The sequence below is a fragment of the Trachurus trachurus genome (assembly GCF_905171665.1).
Source record: "Trachurus trachurus genome assembly, chromosome: 4".
NCBI lineage: Eukaryota > Metazoa > Chordata > Actinopteri > Carangiformes > Carangidae > Trachurus > Trachurus trachurus.
This window is the reverse complement of record NC_139898.1, coordinates 12,024,693-12,050,021: the sequence shown is the minus strand read 5'-3', so window position 1 is coordinate 12,050,021 and position 25,329 is coordinate 12,024,693. Positions and strand designations below refer to the sequence as shown.

At 43.7% G+C, this 25,329-nt stretch overlaps 1 protein-coding gene across 1 annotated transcript; it reads right to left on the bottom strand.

The window, feature by feature from the left end:
* Positions 1-533: 533 nt before the first annotated feature.
* LOC310984770 (uncharacterized protein) lies at positions 534-16,507 on the bottom strand (the record flags this gene model as incomplete). The annotated part of the gene is made up of 3 exons (XM_083970086.1): positions 16,246-16,507; positions 1,823-1,968; positions 534-575 (listed from the first exon to the last, which is right to left on the bottom strand). Exons 1-3 carry the CDS (start codon positions 16,436-16,438, stop codon positions 534-536), a joined length of 381 nt encoding a protein of 126 aa, XP_083826212.1. The 5' UTR covers positions 16,439-16,507.
* Between the last annotated feature and the right edge of the window lie 8,822 nt (positions 16,508-25,329).

Genomic DNA, 25,329 nt, shown 5'->3' with positions numbered 1-25,329 from the left:
ACACTGCTGTGTTTTGAATTCGGGTTAGGGTTAGCAGCAACGGTTTGGGCCACATTCTTACATACAGCTCCTTTAAACATTAAACTCAAAACTTCAGAGAAAATGGTATTCCAATTTAAAATGAACAGACCCTTAATTTCTTTGGTTTAAAAAAAAAAAGATGTTTCCACCAAGTACAAGACCAGAAAGAGATGATTTTTAGTTGAATTTGCTACACTTTGATAAACAATGAACATTTTTATTGTGGTGGAATGAGCTGGAACTCTGCAGCCTCACTTACTGCTGTCATTTATTTGTAGCATTCATTTCATGAACAATCCATTTCATACAATTTTAAAATCATAAACTTTAACAAAATATTTTACACGTGAAATTCATTTTCACTGTGTTTTGAAGAGCTGTTACAGTTCAATAACTGCAGCCTCACACATACACTGCTGCTGCCTTCAGTAACAGTCCTAAGTTTACATGCACTCCTACGTCTGTTCTTGCCAGAAACATCATTGACGGCCACAAAAACTTCAACTGTACGTTTACTCTCCTACATTGATTCTTGTGTACACGTAAAGATCTTCCTGTTGACAAAATGGCTCATCACAAAACTGCAACTAAATGATTTAAGGTGTCTTAAGACTACCTACTGCCTTACATTTACTCCACACACACTACAAGAAAATGGTTTAACTTCTGTATGGACTTTAATGTGCCTCTCAAGACAACAACTGAAGTTTCCCTCCTTGATGGGATTTCATGTGCATCCATGTGCAGCCAAATTCTCCAGCTCCATAAAATGTTTTCAGCCCAAACACTGCAAACAAATGGCTTCACTTTTGAATGGACTCTTGTGTGAAACAAAAGATTTTTCTTCTTGGTGAAGCCTTTCCCACAAATAGCACAATTAAATGGTTACCCGTGTGTGGAGTCTCAAGTGATATTTCAAATAGTTTCGATGTCTAAAATGTTTCCCACATGTAGGACATTCAAATGGTTTCTCTCCTGTATGGATCTTCATGTGCTCTCCAAGATTCCATCTTTGACTAAATGTTTTACCACAGGTAGGACATTCAAATGGTTTCTCTCCTGTATGGACTCTTATGTGATCTGTAAGACCCGTTCTTGAACTAAATGTTTTACCACAGGTAGGACAGTCAAATGGTTTCTCTCCTGTATGGATCTTCGTGTGTTCTTTAAGATGACATCTAAGTCTAAAATGTTTCCCACAGGTAGCACAGTCAAATGGTTTCTCTCCTGTATGGATCCTCATGTGGTCTTTAAGATTACCTCTTCTATTAAATTGTTTACCACAGGTAGCACAGTCAAATGGTTTCTCTCCTGTATGGATCCTCATGTGGTCTTTAAGACTGCCTCTTTGACTAAATTGTTTACCACAGGTAGCACAGTCAAATGGTTTCTCTCCTGTATGGATCCTCATGTGTGTCCTCAAATCCGGGGGTCTGCTAAATGTTTTCCCACACTCTGAGCAGCGGTGAGACTTCTTACAGTGAGACTTCTTACCAGTGTTACATTCTTCATCACTTACATGAACAGCTTCACTGTTCAAACCAGACTCAGGTGCTCTGGTTTCTCTCCAGTCATCACTGTATTCAGTCTCAGAGGACGACTCTGGGACCTCATCATCTGTACCTGGTTGAAGATCTTCATGTTGATCTGAGTTCCTGGCTGGTTCAGATCCTCCACAGTCGTGTCCATCGGCCTCTATCTCTACCTCTATCTGTCCAGCTGAGCTGCTGGATGGAGGCTCTGCCTCAGTTTGTCTTTGATGAGGTTGTAGGGACTGAGGTTTCTCATCCTCACTCTTTACATGAACAGAAGTGAGGGGGAACTCTGGTGTGGTCGGTAGTTCCTCCTTTTCTTCTTTAACATGTAGACTCTCTGGGTTCTCTTGATCCAGAATAGAGGTCAACTCAGGTGGATCCTCTGCTTCAATCTTCAATAGGTGCTGATCACCTGCAGAAACAATGAAATCAATCAATCAATCTGTTTATTTCGGGCATGTCAATTTAAATCATCATCATCACACTTCATCTTAGTTCAATACACATGGCCGAAAGGGAAAGCGGGAGAAGCAAAAGCTTATCTAGTCCCGCCCCCATTAACACATCATGAACAACAGTGTCTTCATACTGTCACTCATAATTGGTGTCTATGAACCCCAATGATCTTCTCAGTGGACACTAGGGTTGCACGGTATACCGGTACTAGAGTGGTACCGGGGTACTAACGCATTTAAAACGGTACCATACTGCGCTTAGATGGGACCGGTACTTTCATTCTGCGCCGCCAGCAGCGGTGACGTCGCCGCGTGAAGTCGCCGCATTGTAATTTGAGCCGCGAGGAGCGAGAGAGCGAGTCACAAACGAAGCATGGTGCTTTTTATCATTACCGTTACAGCGCCACGTGTCCATGTGCCTGTGTTTGTGTGTGTGTGTCTGTGTGTGTGCGCCGCGCGCGAGAGAGAGACGGCCGCCACAGCCTCGTTAATAAGTTTTGTTTTTACCGCGGATCACCACTGGCTGCATGCTCTCTCTGTCTGTCTCTCTCTCTGTCTCTCTCTCTCTGTGAGTGAGTGAGCACGGCGAAGCAGCGCTACGGAGAGATGAATTAACGGAACGATATTGCGTTGATGGGGGTGGGGGGAACAGAATCAATTTGGTCTACATATGGGAAACAATAGGTGTATGTTTGAGTAACATGAACATTTGTGTTTCATTCTATAAACTACTGATAACAATTTCTCCCAAAAATTACAACTGGTCAAAATAACAAAAAAAGATGCAGTGTTTTCAGACCTCAAATAATGCAAAGAAAACAAGTTGATGTTCATTTTTAAACAGACATTTTTTAATTTAGGAAGAGTTCAGATTAATTAATATAGATGGAATGTTAATCCTGCAGCAGCAGTAACTGTTTACTGATTTCCTGTTTTATGGTCCAAAATTTTTCTATTAAAATAAAGCCAATAATGACATTTTTTGTGTTCTCTTTTTATGTGGAAAAGTACCGAAAAGTATCGAAAAGTATCGAAAAACATTGTAGCAGACCACTTTTTGGTTTTATGTATTGCTGTTACTCATTTTGTCCACAAGAGGGCAGCCTTGTACTGCTAAAATGGTTAAATAAGTTAAAATCTTTAAAAACTAATAGTTAAGTTACTTTAAATGCATTGTGACATGATTTCGTTACATAAATATATTTCGTGATTGGAGTGCATTATGGTAAAATGTCATTCATCTGGTTTTTATATGCATATTGTCCGTTTTGAAGGTTATATTTGTAATGAGCTTTTATTTTGAAGAGATCGCTAACCTACTATGTCACTTCCTGGCTATGTTGTGTCTTCCGGTAAAAACAAGGTGATACGGAACGAGTTAACGGCAAAGTAATAAGTTAAGGTAAACAAAGGAGAAAGAGGCAATGAAAGAGTTGCGGTAAATGAACAATAAAGGACTGGAAATAGCAACCCCCCGAGGAGGCACAAGGTTAGCAATTTGTAGTGTTTACGGTATTTGTGTTGATGATTTGTATCAGAAAGCTAAAGCTATGCTAACTGTTTTGCACATAATGAAAACATAAATGTAACTGGTGTATCTTTGTGTCTTATCAGTTCTCACGTTGGTATTCAACGAGTTGGTTACGGAATGGTTTATGGAAATAAATGTTGAAAACCACCAGTCGAGTCCTAAATCTTTCGGAGGGTATGCTACAGTGAGAACTTCACCCAGCGAGGCACCAGGGATAACTTCGCTCATCAAGGCTCCGGTGACTTCGCCCAGCAAGGGACCAGTGACAACTTTACCACATGCATCGCCACTCCGTCTGTGAACTCCACGGTCAAGCAGCACAGCACGGAGCTACGCTACAGCATCGTATGGTAAAGTGATGGCTCAAGGGACGGTAAAGACTACAAATACAGTAAAAATGGATGTCTTAAAGGAACAGATAAATAAACTACAAGCAGAAATTGAAGAAAATAGAGGATTGCTAAATCAAAAGGATGAAGAATGCTTGTCATGGCAGGAATTAAAGGAGCTAACTGAAACCAAAAATAAACAACTAGTTGAGCTTCAACATGAAATGAATGACACTGAGGAAATAAAAACACCACGTCATTCAGAACGCAAAAGTGTACCCACAGAGAGGTTTCTTGCCTATCAAAGGGAGGAACAAAGTAAAAAAGAAAGGAGACTGCTTAGCCTTTATGAACAATGGAAAATTCAAATCAGATCAACGAAAGAAAACCTAAAGCAAAACACAACAGATATGGAACTGGCTAAAATGGCAGACACTGTTGAAAACGGAAAAGATGACATCATGAAAATTTACCACGAAATAAGACAGGGTACCACCCCATCCGCTGATTTAAGACGCAAAATAGATGCTTGTGAGGCAGTCACTAAAGACATTATGAAAATAATAAATGAACGCTTATGCGGAATAGACGATGTCTTTGATGCAGAGCGTGAAAAACGCAAACTCCGTGAGCTCCATGCTCATAACTACGCCCACTCCATTTATGGGACTGCTTCTCAGTCAGCTAATAGTCACTTCTCTGAAGCATCAGTCATGGCTGCAAAAAGGGCTGAAGCAGTCGCAGAGCTCGCTGCAAAAGAGGCTCAATGCAAATTAATGGAGGAAGAAAGAAAGCAGAAGGAAATTATAGCTGCTGCGCAGCGATGGGTCGGGTCCGGGCTACTTTTGGGCAAATTTAGGCAATTCTGAGCAACAAACAGGAGAATAGGAAGACAAGACAGTTGACCTTATAATGTTCAATTTGCATCAGTTGAGGATTGAACCCACAACCTCGGGAACCAAAGACCGTTGACTATCGCACTGAGCTAATTGACAAGTGGCAGATCAACAGTGGCTTCACAAATTGAGTAAGCCATTCACTGTCGTGTAGGCAGATTTGAAACCACAGTAAAAAGAAAAATCAGTTTTTGAGGTAAAATAATGATATGTATTTGTAAAACATCTACTGTGACTCTAAGATGTTAGGAGCCTTCGCACATGGTCCAGTCCAAGCTATTTGGATTTTTAAATTTAGAGACTTGCTGTGATGCCACCATTACGACAATTGTCTTGTGTTTCATATTGAGGTCAACTGACATTTTGATCTGTCATCATCATCATCACCCTTGCTGGGTCTCGAACTCACAACCTCTGACACCAAGAACCAGCTCCTAACTCGCTGAGCTAATTGGCTGGTAGTGAGACCTGCTGTGTAGCTTCATTTATCCACTCAGGGAGTCAGTGCCCAGGCAGCTGTTGTCAAGGCAGATTTCAGAAAGTCAGAAATTCTATTATCTAAACAAAAATCTGTTAATACATAAATTGCATTTAGACAGTTAAACAGCTTAAGGACATGTGACATTTTGATCCATCATCATCATCATCATCACCCTTGCTGGGTCTCGAACTCACAATCTCTGACACCAAGAACCAGCTCCTAACTCGCTGAGCTAATTGGCTGGTAGTGAGACCTGCTGTGTAGCTTCATTTATCCACTCAGGTGAGTCAGTGCCCGGGCAGCTGTTGTGATGAAATGGTCAACATGTCAGAAATTCAGTCATCTAAACAAAAATCTGATAATACATAAATTGCATCTTGACAGCATGGAAATGTTGGTGATTTGTTTTTAATGATAAGTGTTTTGCTTCATAAGAGAAAATCTGAAGTTTATAAATTCCACTCTCACATTGACTGCAGTTGTTCCCATGAGAGCAGAATTCAAAATGTTCTAGAAAATTCAGTTTTTGAGTTAAAATTCTGATATTTGCTTAACTTCAGTAACCATGACTCCAGAATATTGTAATTTTTTTTCAGGAAGATTGAAAATGTATTTATCAAGAATTTGATGGTATATGTTTACAGTACTGTTTGCAGTCAAACGTTTTCATGCACTGTAGGCTCAATTTTTGCTTAATCAAAAATCCGAGAAACAAGTTTTGTGGAGGACGGTCTGGAGATGCTCTGTAGCAAGTTTGGTGTCAATTGAGCAAAAATTGTGGGAGGAGATACATTTTTAAAGTTTTACAGTTATTGAAAAAAACAGAGTGATGGACTTCATAATTTGTAATAAGTTTAAGTGGACAAAAGTTTCAGCAGTATTGAGGCTACATTGTGGTGAAGTTTCAACACTGTAGCATCTACCGTTGGTTTGGTAGGAATTTTTAAAGTTTTTAAATTTAAACGCTTATTGTGCCCCCCCTAGGAGGGGGGGGCACATGTGCTTGGAGTTGAGTGAATCTGGCATGGTACTGGACCTTTGTGCAAAGTTTGGTGAGTTTTCGCCCATGGGAAGTATGACTTCCTTGGAAGAAGAAAGAAAGAAAGAAGAAGAAGAAGAAGAAGAAGAAGAAGAATTCCTAGGAATACAATAGTGTCCTGTCAGCTGCGCTGCCCGGACCCTAAAAATAAGGATGATGGAATCTGAATTAGAGCGTTTGCAAGCAGAAAGGGACAGAGAAGTAGCACGTGTGAGGCTGGAAAGCTACGACAGAGAAATCAGACAGGAAACTGACAATCAGCCCTTACAGCAAATGAACAGTCTGCCTACACAGCAACAAGACAGTAGATAAAACAGGCAGAGCCCTGCCATCCCCTCTGTGTATCACCAAAACCCTTCCATAGTCCCACCAAATTCCTCCACTGACATCTCCTCTTTAGCCCAAGCGATACAAGACAGCATAACCATCAACAGACTCCCCATGCCAATGCCCACAGTGTTTGGAGGAGACCCCATCCACTACATTGAATGGAGAGCTTCATTCATGTCACTGATAGATAGAAAAAGCATCTCATCAGCCGACAAACTTTATTATCTAAAGAAATATGTCAGTGGCCCTGCTCACAAATGTATTGAAGGCACCTTTTTCCGAGACGATGACGAAGCATACAGAGATGCATGGAATAAGCTCAACCAACGCTACGGGCAGCCATTTGTCATTCAAAGGGCTTTCAGAGACAAGCTGTCAAAATGGCCGAAAGTGCAAACCAAAGACGCTGAAGGGTTAAGGGCCTTCTCTGATTTCCTAAATGCCTGTCTCCAAGCCATGCCTCACGTGAGAGGTTTAGAAATCTTGAATGATTGTGAAGAGAATCAAAAGCTGACACAGAAAGTCCCAGATTGGCTAGCAGCACGCTGGAATCGTCAAGTCTCAATAGCTCTCATGGAAGGAAGAGACTTCCCCACTTTTGAAGACTTCGCCAGATTTGTGTCAGTGGAAGCGGAGATAGCATGTAACCCAATCACTTCCCTGCATGCTTTACACTCATCCAGCTCATCCTACGTCAAAAGAAACACAAATGAAACAAAGGGAAACAAAGTAAGTGTCTTCAGCACTCAAACAAATGCAAACACTGAAAACATAAGGCCAAACTATGTAAAGGAAAAGCCTCCCTGCATGTGGTGCAAAGATGACAAGCATCAACTGTCCAAGTGCTCAAAATTCAAAGAAAAATCCCTCGAGGAAAGACGAACATTCATAAAAGACAATAAACTGTGCTATGGATGTGTCAAACCAGGTCACAGCGCCAAGGAATGTCGTCACCGTCACACCTGTGATCTGTGCAAGGGAAGGCATCCTACCTGTCTACATGATGAACATTACAAAGGGTATGAGGAGAAAGACAGACCTGTAAGCATGGAAAGAAGGAAAATTACAGCAAATGTGAACACAGCTTCAAACTGTTCAAATGAAATTGTGACAGCTAGCCCACTCTGTGTCACTAAAGAGGGTCAGTCATACAGCACCTCCATGATTGTCCCTGTGTGGATCTCCTCTGCCACCCAGCCGTCCAAAGAACAGCTCGTCTATGCACTGTTGGACACCCAGAGCGACAGCACCTTCATAGAGAGAGAAGTAAGTGATGAATTACAACCAAACACTTTCCCTGTACAACTGAAACTCACTACTATGCTAGGAGAGAGCATGATAATGAAAAGTGAAAGAGTAGAAGGACTTCGTGTCAGAGGCTACAATTCAGGCATTTACATTGATCTCCCTCCTTCATACACAAAAGACTGTATCCCCATGAACCGTGATAACATACCTACCCATCAAACAGCAAAACAATGGCCTCACCTAGCAGCAATCACAGATCAGATACCCCCTCTCCTCAGCTGTGATGTCGGACTCCTCATTGGGTATAACTGTCCAAGAGCTATAAAACCCAGACAACTGATTGATGGAGCAGACAATGAGCCCTACGCCGTCCTCACAGACTTGGGGTGGAGCATTGTGGGCTGCTCTACACCTGGCCTTAATGAAAGACAGTCCAGCCTATGTCACAGAGTCACGGTAAAGGAACTTCCTCCAGTAACGCCGATGGATGTAATCAGCGTCCTGGAGTCAGACTTTAAGGACACGAAAGGAGATGACAAAACTGTCTCACAAGAGGACCTCATGTTCCTGAGCACACTCAAGGATGGTATAAAGAAAAATGCCCAGGGACATTACGAGATGCCTCTTCCATTCAGAAAACGGCCCTCCTTACCTGACAACAAAAGACTCGCTGAAATCAGGCTCAGTCATCTTCAACGCAAGTTCAGCAGGGATGAAAAATACAAAAGAGACTACACAACATACATGAAGGAAATCATAGAAAGAGGTGACGTGGAAGAAGTGCCCACAGATGGAACTGAAGGTGAGCGGTGGTATATTCCACATCATGGCATATATCACCCTCAGAAGCCTGACAAATTGCGTGTTGTGTTCGACTGCTCTGCAAAATACTGTGGCACAAGCTTAAATGAACACCTGCTCCCAGGACCAGACATGATCAATAATCTGACAGGTATTCTTATAAGGTTCAGACGGCATCCCATTGCTCTTCTATGTGACATAGAGAAAATGTTTCACCAATTTCATGTCCAAGAGGAAGACCGCAACTACCTCCGGTTCCTCTGGTGGAAGGATGGAGATACAACAACACAACCTCAGGAGTACCGCATGAAAGTACACCTCTTCGGTGCGGTGTCATCCCCTGGGTGTGCAAATTATGGACTTAAATACTTAGCTAAAGAACACAGCCACTCACACCCAGTAGGAGCACAATTTGTTGCAAAGGACTTTTATGTAGACGACGGAGTGACAAGTACAGACAATGTGAAAAGAGCCATTCAGTTGGCACAGGAGGCAAGGGAGATATGCAGCAAAGGTGGTCTCCGTCTCCACAAATTTGTGTCAAATAACCATGCTGTATTGCAGAGCCTGCCCCCATCAGAGTGTGCAACAGAGACAAACACAAAGGACTTAACATTCAATGACACACTGGAACGAGCTTTAGGAATTCAATGGAGCATAAAAGAGGACAGCTTCAGATTCAACAACACCTTAAAGGACCAACCAGCCACACGGAGAGGCATATTATCTACTGTCGCTTCCATATATGATCCTCTCGGCTTCCTCGCACCATATGTCCTCAACGGAAAGAGAATCCTCCAAGAGATGTGCAACCAGGGCACTGGTTGGGATGAACCCCTGCCAGAGAGGTTAAAACCACGGTGGGAGAGTTGGCAACGTGATTTCACCAACCTACAGAAAATAAACATCAATCGCTGTTACTTACCTGCTGACTTTGGAGAAGTTGTAGAGACTGAATTACACCACTTCTCAGATGCGAGCACAAGCGGATACGGGCAATGCTCTTATCTGAGAGTCAAGAATAAGAAAGGAGAGATTCACTGCTCACTGGTGATAGGAAAGGCCCGTGTTTCTCCAACAAAAGTGACCACAATACCACGGCTCGAATTAACTGCAGCAGTGGTTTCAGTCTCCATCAGTAACATGCTCCGAGAAGAATTGAGAATTGTTGATGGAAAAGAATACTTTTGGACTGATTCAAAGGTGGTGTTAGGCTACATAAATAACGATGCACGGCGATTTCACACTTTTGTAGCCAACCGGGTCCAGAAGATCCGCCACTGTACAGACCCACAGCAATGGCGCTACGTCCCTACGGATGAGAATCCAGCAGATGGAGCATCCCGAGGTAAAACTGTAAATGAACTACTTGCATCTGACTGGTTCACCGGCCCTATGTTTCTCTGGGAGAAGGAGTTACCCATGGAAAATGATGCAGTGCCAGACCTGTCCATAGGGGATCCAGAAGTCAAAAAGGCACAAGCCCTGCAAACAAAAACCACAGAAATAATGAGTCTTGTCGACCGCCTGTCCAAGTTCTCATCATGGTCCCGAGCTACCAGAGCTGTAGCCCGTCTGCTTCGACGAGTCAAAAAGATTACATCACATGCTCTTTCAACAGTGAGCGAAAGAGAAAGTGCTGAGCGTGTCATAATCCTGGATCTGCAAAGACAAGCATATGAAGAGGAAATCAAATCATTGAGCAAAGGTAATCAACTACAGCGTGGCAACAAATTACACCACCTTGATGCTTTCCTCGACACAGACGGTCTCCTCAAGGTGGGAGGACGACTCCGCCACTCGTCACTCACTGACTCCTTCAAGCATCCAATTGTCATTCCTAAAGAGCACCATGTGACAAAGTTAATAATAGCTCACAACCATGAAAAGACAAAACATCAAGGAAAAGGATTCACAGTAAATGAATTCAGAGCCAGTGGATATTGGATTCCTGGAATGAGCAGAGCAGTAACATCATACATCCATCAGTGTGTGATCTGTCGTAAACTCAGGAGAGCTGCAGAGGGTCAAAGAATGAGTGACTTACCTGTTGAACGCGTCGAGCCCTCCCCTCCTTTCACACACTGTGGTATGGATTGCTTTGGCCCTTTCATGACGACACAGGGAAGAAAACAGCATAAACGATACGGCCTGCTCTTTACTTGTTTTTGCTCACGAGCCATTCACATTGAGATGTTAGAGGATATGTCCACGGACACCTTCATTAACGCCCTGCGATGTTTCATTGCTCTCCGTGGTGCAGTCCGTCAAATTCAATGTGATCAGGGCACCAATTTTGTTGGTGCCAAGAATGAATTCAAGACAGCTTTACAAGAACTTGACACACAGAGACTGAACACATTCCTGTCACAGAAACAGTGTGATTTCATCATGAATGCACCTCACTCCAGTCACGCTGGGGGCGTGTGGGAGCGCCAGATAAAGACTGTCAGAAGTGTTCTGAGCTCTACCCTGTCTCTTTCTCAAGGCAGACTCAACGATGCTTCATTAAGGACTGTACTGTACGAAGCCATGGCCATAGTCAACAGCCGACCCCTCACTGTTGATAACTTGAACTGCCCTGACAGCCTTGAACCTCTCACCCCCAATCATCTCCTCAACATGAAGTCCAGTACAGCACTTCCTCCACCAGGCACATTCCCTAAAGAGGACCTGTATGGAGCAAAGAGATGGCGTCGTGTACAGTTTTTATTGGAACAGTTTTGGAGTAGATGGAAACGAGAATATCTCCACAATATCACCACAAGGCAGCGGTGGCACACGCCAAAAAGAAATCTAATGGTGGGTGATATAGTGATGGACAAAGATGAACTGTTACCCAGAGGTGAATGGAGACTTGCAAGAGTCATAGAGACAGTCAGTGGCAAGGATGGACTTGTAAGAAGAGTGAAAATCTCAGTAGGAGATAAGAATCTGAGCAAGAAGGGTGAGCGTCTTGCCAAACCTTCAATATTGGAACGCCCAGTGCAGAAGTTAGTTCTGCTTTTTGAAGCTTCTTAAGTTGTGGCTACACAAAGACAATGACACTCTTATTGAGAAAATTATTCTTAGTTCACACTCACAGTATTCAATGTGGAACGCAAATAATTTTGGTGGGAGTGTAGCAGACCACTTTTTGGTTTTATGTATTGCTGTTACTCATTTTGTCCACAAGAGGGCAGCCTTGTACTGCTAAAATGGTTAAATAAGTTAAAATCTTTAAAAACTAATAGTTAAGTTACTTTAAATGCATTGTGACATGATTTCGTTACATAAATATATTTCGTGATTGGAGTGCATTATGGTAAAATGTCATTCATCTGGTTTTTATATGCATATTGTCCGTTTTGAAGGTTATATTTGTAATGAGCTTTTATTTTGAAGAGATCGCTAACCTACTATGTCACTTCCTGGCTATGTTGTGTCTTCCGGTAAAAACAAGGTGATACGGAACGAGTTAACGGCAAAGTAATAAGTTAAGGTAAACAAAGGAGAAAGAGGCAATGAAAGAGTTGCGGTAAATGAACAATAAAGGACTGGAAATAGCAACCCCCCGAGGAGGCACAAGGTTAGCAATTTGTAGTGTTTACGGTACTTGTGTTGATGATTTGTATCAGAAAGCTAAAGCTATGCTAACTGTTTTGCACATAATGAAAACATAAATGTAACTGGTGTATCTTTGTGTCTTATCAGTTCTCACGTTGGTATTCAACGAGTTGGTTACGGAATGGTTTATGGAAATAAATGTTGAAAACCACCAGTCGAGTCCTAAATCTTTCGGAGGGTATGCTACAAACATGTTGGTACCGATACCGGTACCAAAATGTTGGTATCGTGACAACACTAGTGGACACTAGTCTGAGCTCAAGGAATTTTGCTCCTGCTATGAGCCTCTGATTGGCCGGAGGTCTCAGAGCTACTTTTTACTCTTACTTGAGTGGATTTTTTCACCAGTACTTTTACTTTTGCTCAAGTAAAACTTAATCAACGTAACAGTACTTCTACTTCCACAGTCAAAACATCCGGTTAAAGTGACAGCGCTAGCTAGCTAGCACATAGATAGGGCTGGGCGATAAAACAATCTCGATTCGGGATCGTGATAAATATTTGATTGATTTCGATAATCGGCTATGGTCATATTTCCTCGATATCACATGGCAGTCAAAAGCACGACAGCAGCCTGTCACTCTATCGTCTGATACTCTGTCTACTGTACTGAGCATGTACTGTAGAGTTGGTTTGAGCTGCAGCAGCTGCAGCTAAAGGGAGGACGGATAAAGAGAAAGCTGTAAAAGAGGGAGGAAATGAGTGGAGTGGTCACAAAAGCCGTTTTCCCACTAAAATTAGCGGGTCGGCACAGGTTTTTTTTAACGTGGGTCGACCCGCTAACAATCGGTATTTGGCCCCTTTCCCATTGACCAAAATGAGCCGAGTCTGACCCCCCGCTGGGAGATCAGACAGAGCATAAACCAGTCGCCCCGCTCTCATCTGCGGTGCAAGAAACGGGTACGTGGTACGTGATATGAGACACGACCGGCTCGATGACGTGGCGGCACGTAACGCTCAGCGTCATCACGTAAATTAGCGGCTCATAGACTGTAAAAAATATGGACGTAGCATCCATGACGTCACCCATTGGTTTTGGAGAGTCGTTTTTGTGACTCAAATATGGCGGCCTGAACAGCGCCATGTTGAATTGGCCGGCCGAGAACCCACCCACTGGCCTCGAAGCAGCCTGTCTCCGGACCGCTCTGGACCTGTCACTCAACGTTTTTCGCGCCCTAATTGGCGAGAATTTTACATAATAATAGTAAAACGGTAGAGTTAAAAAAAAAATTCACCCCCCTCAGAGTGTGTACGGGGGTAGAAACTATCGGTTGAGACCAAAAAAATAACATGTACCAGGCTGTAAATATGTTTTTTTAAGATGTAAAGTTGGCTATTTTAACATGGGGCTCAATTGGAGTTGCTCCCTTCTGGAGCCAGCCCCCAGAGGAAGCTGGGGTACTGCAGCTTTTTGAACGCGGAAGTGGTCTTCACTTGGAGAACCCACATGGATCTACCCGGGTCTGGCGTTCCCACTACAAGCCGATCGGAGCCGAGCCTATTAAAGCCAATTTTAATCTGCGTCGCTTGTCGAGTCGGCCGATTGTTAGCGGGTTTAAACAGGTTTTTTGGACCAGTGGAAAAGGGGTAAAGGTGGAGGAGAAAAGTCTGACTGAAAACACTGAGCTGCTCGTGACGTTTATTCTGCGGTAACTGCGGTCTCTATGTTTGCTCATGTACGCTGTAAAGAACATGCACTCGGCTCCTATGCAGGGTAACAGTGTGTGTGTTTATGTCTGTGTGTGTCACGCGCACACACACACGCGGACCGGTTCTGCTCTAACTGGTGTTATTATCTGCAGTCTTGTGCCTACGACAGAAACACACCAGTGCTGACCAGTACAACAGCACTCCTTCTCGTGTGATATTGCTTAAGTATAGGTGTTTTATTGTTTATTATTTGTGTGCTTGTTTCATTTTGGCACGTTAGGGGCACCTGAGATTATATATGTAGGCTTATGTTAAAGCAGAAGTAAGTGATATATTTGTGTTAATATAAGTCTTAAATAGTTATATCTTCCGGCAGCAATCACTTACATAGAGTGTTTGGACCGAAACACGGGTCTCCCAGTCCCTCTGCTCTGCTCTGAGCCGAGGAGAAAACATTTATCGTATCCTACAGTTTTTATCCAATGAGGAGAGAGAACGGCATGCAGGGCTGTGTGTGCAGCCAAGGGACGCCGTGAATGTGGCGACGTAGGGACGAGGACTGTTATGGTGCGTTCAAGGAAACTCGTAACTCGTGTTTTTCCGACCTGTGAAGTCGTACCAGTTCGATCTGGTACGAGTTCACGGGTCGGAAGTTACGAGTGGCAGTTATAGTGCACTTTCACAGGTAAAACAGGTCGGAAAAACACGAGTGGGTTGCCTGGAACGCTACAAAATCGTAAGTTGTGACTTGAAGCTGTAATTTACGGTTTCAAAAGCCTGCCTGGAACGCAGCATTAGCCAAAACGACCGGATCGCTTACTTCTGCTTTAAGGGACCAGCATGCACCTGCGTGGGCAAATGGGTTTTTAAAGCAGAAGTTAAGCCATCCAGTCGTTTTGGCTAACTTTCTGTCAGCCGATGGAGTTAGCAGTCCCCGCCCTCGTCCCTACGTCACCACATTCACACGCATCCCTTGGCTGCACACACAGAGAGGACCGCCCCTTTATGCTGTTCTCTCTCCTCATTGGATAAAGGTTGTAGGATACAAGGAAAGTTTTCTCCTCGGCTTATAGCAGAGCAGAGTGACTGACAGACCCGTGTTTCAGACCAAACACTCTATATAAGTGATTGCTGTCGGAAGATAGAACTATTTAAGACTTATATTAACACAAATCCGCTTACTTCTGCTTTAAAGGAGTGTGAGAGGCACAGAGGAAATTTGACATCATATTTTCTGCGTCCACCACAACCCATGGTGCAGCAGTGGCCCTTTAAATTTTATGATTTGAAATTTGATTTGGAACTTTTCTTTGTTTTTTGACAAACGGCTACAATACCATTACTCTTTGTAGAACTTGTTGAGTGTGTCCAACATGTCCTGTTAGGTTACCAGTGGTTAAATCCTGAATTGCAATACTTCAATCATAAAATGTATTAAACTTTAAGTCTGTGTGTGATGAGGACACGATTCAACATCTAAACTACGTCTTTTAAGCAGAAGTGAGTGATATATTTGTGTTAATATAAGTCTTAAATAGTTATATCTTCCGACAGCAATCACTTACATAGAGTGTTTGGACTGAAACACGGGTCTCTCAGTCCCTCTGCTCTGCTCTGAGCCGAAGAGAAAACATTTATCGTATCCTACAGTTTTTATCCAATGAGGAGAGAGAACGGCATGCAGGGCTGTGTGTGCAGCCAAGGAACGCCGTGAATGTGGCGACGTAGCGACGAGGCTGTTATGGTGCGTTCAAGGAAACTCGTATTTTTCCGACCGTGAAGTGGTACCAGTTCGATCTGGTACGAGTTCACCGGTCGGAAGTTACGAGTGGCCGTTATAGTGACTTTCACCAGAGACGTTGCTTTCACCGGTAAAACAGGTCGGAAAAACACGAGTGGGTTGCCTGGAACGCTACAAAGTCGTAAGTTGTGACTTGAAGCTGTAATTTACGATTTCAAAAGCCTGCCTGGAACGCAGCATTAGCGAAAACGACCGGATCACTCACTTCTGCTTTAAATTAACCACAGAGCAAAATAACGTGTGGGGAAAATAAACCTTTCATCTGTTGATTTTGGTGATGGCTCCAAAAACAGGACTAACCTATGGGAATGAATTCAAATAAAAAAGATAAATTGTTAACTTGCTAGCTAAGTGAATTTACAGAGTAAGTCGCCTCAACTAAGACCTTAGATTTTGTAAATTCCTGTAAGCCTACAATTGTTGATAGACACATAAAAGTTAAAAGATAATGTAGTACAACATGTCCTCTTTCTCTACAAACCACAACTTTGATGTCTATGGATTTAAACCTGAATCACCAACCGGTTTTGTTGAGAACGACTCGAGGCTGCAGGAGAACATCCAGCAGGTTCCTCTGCCGCTCGATCTCCTGTCTGAAGCCCGAAGCCTCCGCCTCGTAGTCGGCTACGACTCTGTCCACGGCCGCTAAGATTTCCTGGGAGGCGGCGGTGAGTCTCTCGGTAACGAATCCTCTCAGAAACTCCACCTCAGACATTTTACTCAAACTCTTTATTGCTCCTGGGAGGAGACCCGTTTCCCGCTGCTAGACTCTCTTCCAGTTTGGGCTCGCACGTGCATAGATCAAAGACGGTTTATGAACCAAGCCCCCCATGACGAGTCAGCTTCTTATACAGTCTATGGTCAGCTTCCTGTATGTCACGTGGTAGTTGAATTGACAGTGCCACCTACTGGTTGACTGTAAAACTGCAACTTCACAGTCTGGACCCTCCTTATGGATTTTCGAAATAAAAGTTGAAATAAAACACCAAGAATCTAATTGTTTGTGAAGTTTGGATTAGGCTACTTTTAAACTTTTTAAAAATATTTTGGACTAAATAAATGCAATCCAAATAAAACACCAAGATCTAATTGTTTGTGAAGCTTGGAACACTTTTAAACTTTATAGAAAGATTTTTGGACTACATAAATAATTAACCTGCAATGCAATGACATGCTTTTAAATGTTCTATTGCATGGGGTTATAATGACAAAACAGTCATAAAATAGCCTACAATGAAATGAATGAAATGAAATGGTTTCAAATGTTTTATTGCACAGACTTTCACAAATAGCCTTTATATATCATTCTTTCCTCATCTGCCTTTCCAGCCTCCTGCAGAACTCGTCCACTTCACTGAAACAGACAAAGTGATAAATACTGGAATAGAAGAACCATCAATGTACTCAGAAATTCCTATTCTCTCCTCTTATCTTTGATCGACAGCAGGCACTGCCAGGAAGACCTGCTCTGCCTCCTCCCAGAACCTCACAAATAAACTGAACCTCATCAGTGTATTTCACTGTTGCTTGAGTTCTGTCTAGCAGTGACTTAAGATGGGTGAAGAGGGTCTTCTGTTCCTCTTCACTGTCCAGCTAAACTAGGACCTGTTTCATCACTGCCTGAAATACTGACTATAAATGGCACGGGTGGGTAACACGGGTGGCAGGTCTCCCTTAATAAGGCTTTTGGCCTCAGTTGTCCAGAATGCAAACCGCTGCCCATGACTTAAAAAGAAGCAAAACATTAATCCAAATTATGAAATTTGGAAAAGTTAAATAATTGGTGCACAACTGACATGTATAAATATTCCTGTTTGAGGCAGCCATGCATAGTGTTATGTCATAATTGTATTACATATTTTACTGATATAGTCATTGATCTAGTCATTTATTTTGATCCTCCTAAGCCACAACTAAAGAGGCTACTACCTGTCTGTGATTTTAGCCAGATGTTCAACTAGCTTAGCGAATCACTTGTTGATCATTGAGTGTTATTAACAAAGATTGGAACATGTTTTAGGATTGCCATACCCTTCTATTCTGAAACGCTCCATTAGAAGAAGGCAACACCACTCCCTGATCAAAGGCATGTCCATCTGAAAACGTGTGCCAGTGGTGAGAAGAATTTTTTTTTTTATCTCATAATGATTATTTTCTGGAGAAGAATAGTATGTTGCCACATATACACCAACTGTAGGATACCAAATTTCTTCCTTGTTTAAAGTGATAGTTGTGCAGCACTGCATGTCCATGACGGTTGCGAACGGAGCTCACTTTTCTTCGTCCAAAAAGACACACCAAAAAACATCCAAATACCTCCATAGTGCTCGTCTGTAATATCCCTCTTGTATTGAAGCCCCAACATGAGAAATTGTTCCGAAAAAAATTAAATAAGTCTATATTTTAAGCTTGTTTGTAGCGGAAGCTCCCCGTGTTGCTCTGCCAAAATCTTGTGTCAATGCAAATCACGCAAGATTTGGACGGACCAGGAAGAGCAGTGCTGGGAGCTTCCGCTACAAACAACAATTAAAACATATACTTTTTTTTTTTTTTTTTTGGAACAATTTCTCATCACTGATATAATGTATTGAAAGAGAATGTACCATGATATGAACCTTCTAGCTAGCCTGATGCATCAGCCGCTTATTTCATTACATTTCATATAGCGTCTGAACATGAGCCATAGGGATTTGTTTGCTTCCGGGAGGCGGTTGCTTACATTTGCTTCAACTAATCGCTGCTGCTTGGTGGTCACGTGTGCTATACACCGGTTAAGCTCATAGGTTAATCTTGAGCGCTTGAGTTCAACGTCATCGCCTTCACTTACCCGTCTGTTCGCTGATTGGTCCGTCCGCTCTGGCGGACGGAGCAAACCGAAACGCATTGCTAGTTCCCTGACTACATGGTTGAGGCAAATGAAATTTGCCGGAACCAGTAGGCGGCGCTAGCCTGGCTACCTTCTAGCCACTAGGTGTCCCGTTTTTCTCAGCATCTGTAGCCTACCTCAGAGTGAGGGCAGGCACATGCAACTAAAGCTGCCAAGGGCCCAACACAGGGGAGGGCCGTCACAAATAAATAATCAAAGCATTTGTCTTTCTCTGTAGTTTTGTTAGTACATAATTAGCACAATAAACTGTTACCAATGGTGGTATAAATAAATAGTTTGGTTGATTTTGTTTTTGTATCTAAAACAATTTCAGAGCTGAGTTGCCCCGTTGAGTGGTGAAAATGGTTTAGTCCACTCCTGCACTGGAGTGGACTGGTTCACTCCTCTTTAGTGTCACATGATCAACACAGCATACACTATGTTTGAGGATCTTTCAGGGTTAAAGTCCCTCCATACTCAGCACTGTTTAACTGATACATTGATAAGTAACAGCTCTTTTTATGTGAATTTACAGACTCTTTAACATCTGCTCATAACTGTACAGGACTTGCAGAAGAAGGTGAGAGCAACTCATATGTCCTAACAGCACTTCTGACACTGCAGTTCTTACGACAAACACATAAAACTTTGTTTAGTACTTTAGTTTAACATTCTTCTTCGCTTCATGCTCTGGTGAAGTCGGGAATAGTGTCGTCTTACTCCTGATTGGTGGTACAGTATACCTCTTAAACTAACTTGCAATGCTCACAACAAGAAGGTTTTAAAGTGAAGAAGGAACCATTTACTTACAGAACTTTATTTTGCAGGTTAAAGTCAGGCAGTAGAACTTAGACCTAGTTTTAAAACAGTGGAGTTTGGTGGTGAGTTACATGGATGAAAATATACATATATTCCTGCTACAGTTTCATCAAAAGGTAACACAATGACTGCATGTACAACTATTTTGGTCATGGGTTTGAAACACTTCATAATTGTTTACAGCTAGTTAGATATGGCTAGTGAGTCCGGGCCTCCAAGTTTTATATCCTGGGGAAAGAAAACACACCCTTGGACTAATGCACTGGGACTAAGGCTACATAAATGACACTGATGCTGAAAACTTAAAGGGATAGTTCACCCAAAATTCAAATTTCACTCATTATCTACTCACCCTCATGTCGACCAAGGACTGGGAGAAGTTTCAGAGTTATCCGTGCCTTCTCTGAGTTACAGGGGGTCTCGGCGTAGCAGTGCATGTCCATATAACGGTTTCAAATGGATACCAACTGTCTTCGTAACAAAAAGACACACCAAGACACACCAAAAAACATCCAAATACCTCCATGCTGCTCGTATGTAATGTCCGTCTTGTATTGAAGTCCTGAAATGCGTCCAAATTGGACGAACCAGGAAGAGGAGCTTCTGCTACAAACAAGCTTGAAATATAGACTTATTCAATTTTTTTCAGGACAATTTCTCATTTTGGGGCTTCAATACAAGACGGACATTACATACGAGCAGTGTGGAGGTATTTGGATGTTTTTTGGTGTGTCTTTTTGTTACAAAGAAAAGTGGTATCCATTTGCAACCTGTAAGAGCCATTTTGCCCTTTTATTTGGTGTTTTATTTTGGTAGATTTTTGGTTTGTAACTTCCGTTCATACAGGAAGTGATGTCAAGCACTACGGGTCACGAGGGGTTATTTGATTGAGACGAACAAGCCACAGGTGTGGTTGATGGAGCACACGTTTTCTTTACCGTGACATGGCGTGACAGTGCTGGAGTTAAGTTATTTTGTGGAAATAAATCAGCTTTTGAGTTAAAGCAGAAGTGAGTGATATATTTGTGTTAATATAAGTCTTAAATAGTTATATCTTCCAACAGCAATCACTTACATAGAGTGTTTGGACTGAAACACGGGTCTCTCAGTCCCTCTGCTCTGCTCTGAGCCGAAGAGAAAACATTTATCGTATCCTACAGTTTTTATCCAATGAGGAGAGAGAACGGCATGCAGGGCTGTGTGTGCAGCCAAGGAACGCCGTGAATGTGGTGACGTAGCGACGAGGACTGTTATGGTGCGTTCAAGGAAACTCGTATTTTTCCGACCGTGAAGTCGTACCAGTTCGATCTGGTACGAGTTCACCGGTCGGAAGTTACGAGTGGCCGTTATAGTGACTTTCACCGGTAAAACAGGTCGGAAAAACACGAGTGGGTTGCCTGGAACGCTACAAAGTCGTAAATTGTGACTTGAAGCTGTAATTTACGATTTCAAAAGCCTGCCTGGAACGCAGCATTAGCGAAAACGACCGGACCACTCACTTCTGCTTTAACATTGAAACCTTGGTTTGGAATGGTTTTAATTGCACCCATATGCACGCGTCAACATCGTGTTATCAGCCACCGTGTAAGTGACTTTCTTTTTATGGTTGGAGGAAGAGAAAGGACACGACATTAAAGACCGGGTAAACCAAATTCAGTATTTTTCTTCTTATCATATTAATTAGACCTTAAATGTGTCCCTCAAAACATGTAAAAAATATTTTTGCCATTCATCATTTCCTTGAGGAGCTAGGCCTCAGAGACTGTTCTGTGTGCAGGTTTAGAATGGGCGGGCTTAAATCATGACCGCTTTACGTAAAGGGGTCATACTTACATAAACCCGCCCCCTGCTCTGCTCTACGTATAAATACATGCAGCCAACTGACTTCAGAGGTTTTCCGTCCCACTTGCTCTTCAGTCTAGCTGAAACACGTGAAACAGCCAGCTAACTAAACGCAGCTCATGTTCACACACAGGGGAGACCACTACTGTCTTGTTCCTTCATAACGAGTTTACAGTGCTAACGTTAACGTATTCACACCGACACCGTGATAAACAGCCGTCACCAGGGGCGGAGTGGCCATCGGGAGGACCGGGACGGTCGGCCGGCGGCCAATAAACTCAAGTGAGCCGGCCGGCAAGCTGCCCTGCGTGGCCGTGTGGTGCTCACGAGTTAAAAGTAATATTGCCCGCACGACCCCTTGATAATCTCCAAGCTCTACCTCTTCACTTATTTAAAAAGTCCAACCATTATTTGTACCCCTTCATGTCTCTCTACATCTCACTCATGGTTGCGATAGTGAATCAGACTCTCATCAATCCAGGCTAGCCTACTAAATGATTTTTGTTTAGCCTCCTATCTTTATCTAATTATTTTTGTTCAATGTTACAGAACTTTCATGACCACAAAATATAAAATAACCAGCAATTTAATTTGTTTGTTTGTTCTTAAACTAATGTAGAATGGTGCAAAGCCTCATGGGAAATGCGTCAGCCTATCACTGTGAAAGTTATCATTAAACTAGCGGCTACGGCTAAAAACAGATCGACTCACGGAAGCTACCCAGCAAACCTTATCAGTCCTGCCCGTGTGTTACGTTATCTATAAGTTATATTAATTTAACAAGACAACACAGCCCGTGCTTTACTGTAAGTGGGCCAGTGCGCGTCGGCACGCGGACCGCGGTACCGTTACGAGCCGGAACCTCTCACATCACAGCAGCAGCCTGCTCTGTCTTCTCCATGGGCACCGAAGCAATTGGTGAGTAGGACAAGACCCGAAACGAAACCGTGGCGTTTGCAGCGCGCTGTCAGTAAAATCAAGTTGCAGAGTAGAGTAGTTGAGAGGGGGAAATAAAGGAATAAACATCTGGATGTAATGTTATGGTCAGCAGTGTTAAGTAGGCTAAATCTGCTTTCGAGGCACTAATTGCAGCTCTTTCACATTCTATGTAATTTCTTTCTTTTTTTTAGCTATAGATAAAAGTAACAATGTGTTAAAATGCACCAGAATATGGGAAATGGTGTAGCCTTTATAAAAAAAATTCTGGGGGAGGCCCCCGGACCCCCAATTAAGTTGTTTCACCCACATTTATTTATTTATTTGCTTCTGGCACTCATATATTTTGCCATATGGAATGACACATAGCTCTGTTTGAGCGGTGAGCGGTACAGAAATATGTAAATGGTGTGTGTGTGGGGGGGGGGGGGGGGGGGGGGTTGGGCCGATGGTGGGCCGATGCGGTCAGAATTTTCCCGGTAGATTTTGGTGCCCCACTCCGCCCCTGGCCGTCACCGCGGGGAGAGAGGCTGACTCCCCTGGTCACACACCCACACACACACACAGCAGCAGCAGCTACAACACCGTCAATTTGACCAGAGTCTCCCTCATTAACACACGGTCCGACCAAACAGCCTCCACTCCCCCCAAACAACCAGACACACGGGAGACCAGCCATAAACTCACGGACAGAAAACGCCGTAAAAAAAAAAAAAAAAAAAAAACTCCGCCGTGGTCTCAGTCCACCACACGTCCGAGCGGACACACAGCTGATCAAACCATTTCTTACCTTCACTCTGGTGTCTAAAACAGGCAGCAGCATCATCCAGCACCAACAGTTTATTAATCCACATATCGATATTATTCCCGTTTTGATCGTTACTCGCGGTCTGCCCGTTTCCTCCGTTTGCATTGTGTGAAAGAAAAAAAAAGTTTTTAGCCGCGGTAGCAGCCGTAGCCTCCCGGGCTCCACTGTGTTGTTTCCCCCGGTCTGTTTCTGATCCCGGCTCCACCGTGTTGTTTCCCCCGGTCTCCTCCCACCGGGACACGGCTGCTGCTCAGCTCGGACGAGGTGTTACGGGCGTCGGGCGGTCTGGACCGGGTCTGGACTCGCTACCAGGTCCAGAGATGATTCACTGTCTCTGCTACTGCTTCTCCTGTCAGGACACTTGAAGCTAAAGCTAAGCTAACGTTAGCTAAAAACTTTATTTATTTTTTTCACACAATGCAAATGGATGCAACACGCTGACCGGTAACGAGATGTAAACAGAGCAGCATGTTGGATTATAACCTGTTGCAGCTGGATGACAGCTGCTGCTGGGACTGTTTTACACACCAAGAGTGAAGGTAAGAAATATTTCCTGAAGTTTTATCAGCTGTGTAGGTGCTGAGGACTGGGGTGTGTGGTGGAGTGTGTTTGAGGTCACGTTTAGGTTGTGTATCAGGGACGGTCAGTGAAGTCCATAGACTGTAAAAGGTGAAGTCCAGCTCTGCTGCCATGGGGCGTGGTTTCTTTGCCTGCAGCACGACCATATCGTGACACGCCCCCACCGTTCTGAACCAGAGAAAACTGCTCATTTATTGACAACTTTGATGAAGAATTTTATATACTTAACGACTTTTTTAGTCCTCCAAATTTGACAGAGTGGTTAATAATATATTTTCCTGTGGTATTATAAACTTAAAACACATATTTATTCTTGGTTTACCCGGTCTTTAAAGGTGTACAGAAAAGAAAATTGAATTTGAGCCCACTTTGGGTGATAAAATTAATGTGATAACTCATCTTTCAGACGTTGTAGGCCAAACTTTGTGCAAAATTCTATTTTTGAGTAAATCCGGGATGAAAGTGTGTATTTTTTTTTTCGCATTGGATAATGCAGGCACAGGGATTATACGTCAGCCTGTACACGATTCACCAGCCACTGATATTGGATCCGTAATCCGTCATTCAACGTCTGAGACACGCACACACACACGGAGCTCGGGCTCGCCCCAAGCTTTGAATATCCCGCCCGCTCGATAACGACCAATCAAATTCGTTTTCCTCACTCGGGTAAACTCGTGTTGCAGCTCGTGACAACTCGGCGCGACAAACAGGACAAACGGCCATTTCTGTACACCTTTAAGTAAAGAAAACCCGGCTTCTGGATGGACATTGGGAGCGCGTGGTTGGACCGAGCGGTGCGAGTTTGAGCCGCGCTACGCCACGCCAGCATTGTGCTCGCAGCCGTCATAGGAGCCATTGGGGCTGCTGCGACAGCGAGCTGCAGGAGCTGCTGGACGCCACCAAAGCCAGTGGGGCTGTGGCAGGGCAAGGTGAGCGAGCGGCTGCAAGCTACGCGGACGGAGGAGCGTTCGGTGTGGAGGAGCTGCGGAGCGGAGCTGCGGGCATCACCGGTGCGGATCGGAGCCAGTGGGGCTGCGGGTCGACATCGGGGTGGAGCAGCCAGGAGCTACGCGGTGTGGAGGAGCTGCTGAGCCGAGCTGCGGATCATCATCGGTGTGAGTCGGAGCCAGTGGGGCTGCGGGTCGTCATCGGGGTGGAGCGGCTGGAGCTACGCGGCAAAACAGCGGCTGCGGTGGAGCCAGTGGGGCGACAACAGAGCGGCGGCGGAGCGGTTCGAGTTACGGTTCGTCACCGGAGGCAGTCGAGGCTAGCCTGGTCGCGCCCACACTAGTCACGTCACGCCTCGCAAAAGCGCTGCTGACTTCTAGTCTGGCCAACCGTGCTATTGACCCCTTGCAGCTACGTCACAATTAGAACGTGACGCGAGAGGCGACACCATGACGGACGGCAGAAAGTGCTCAGTGATAATGTACTGTCTATGGGTGCCGTCCAACAATGTGGCTCGATCACTTCACACTACAACCTCACAGCATTATCACTTATTTTAAATAGAATATCTACTCATCCGTTGCAATATTCTGTTTGTTTTTTTGTTATTCGCCGTAGAATATCTCAGTTTTCTGTGCTTTTTCCACTGCTAAGGAGTTAACGTCAGTCAGTGCCACACTCCCCATACAGCAGCTGCTGCTGTCTCTGCTGCTGCTAACTACAGTTAACGGACCTGGGAATTAAAACCTGGTCCGACCTGTGGGTGTTGAAGACCTGACCCGACGTCTGTCTAATTAGTGATCAT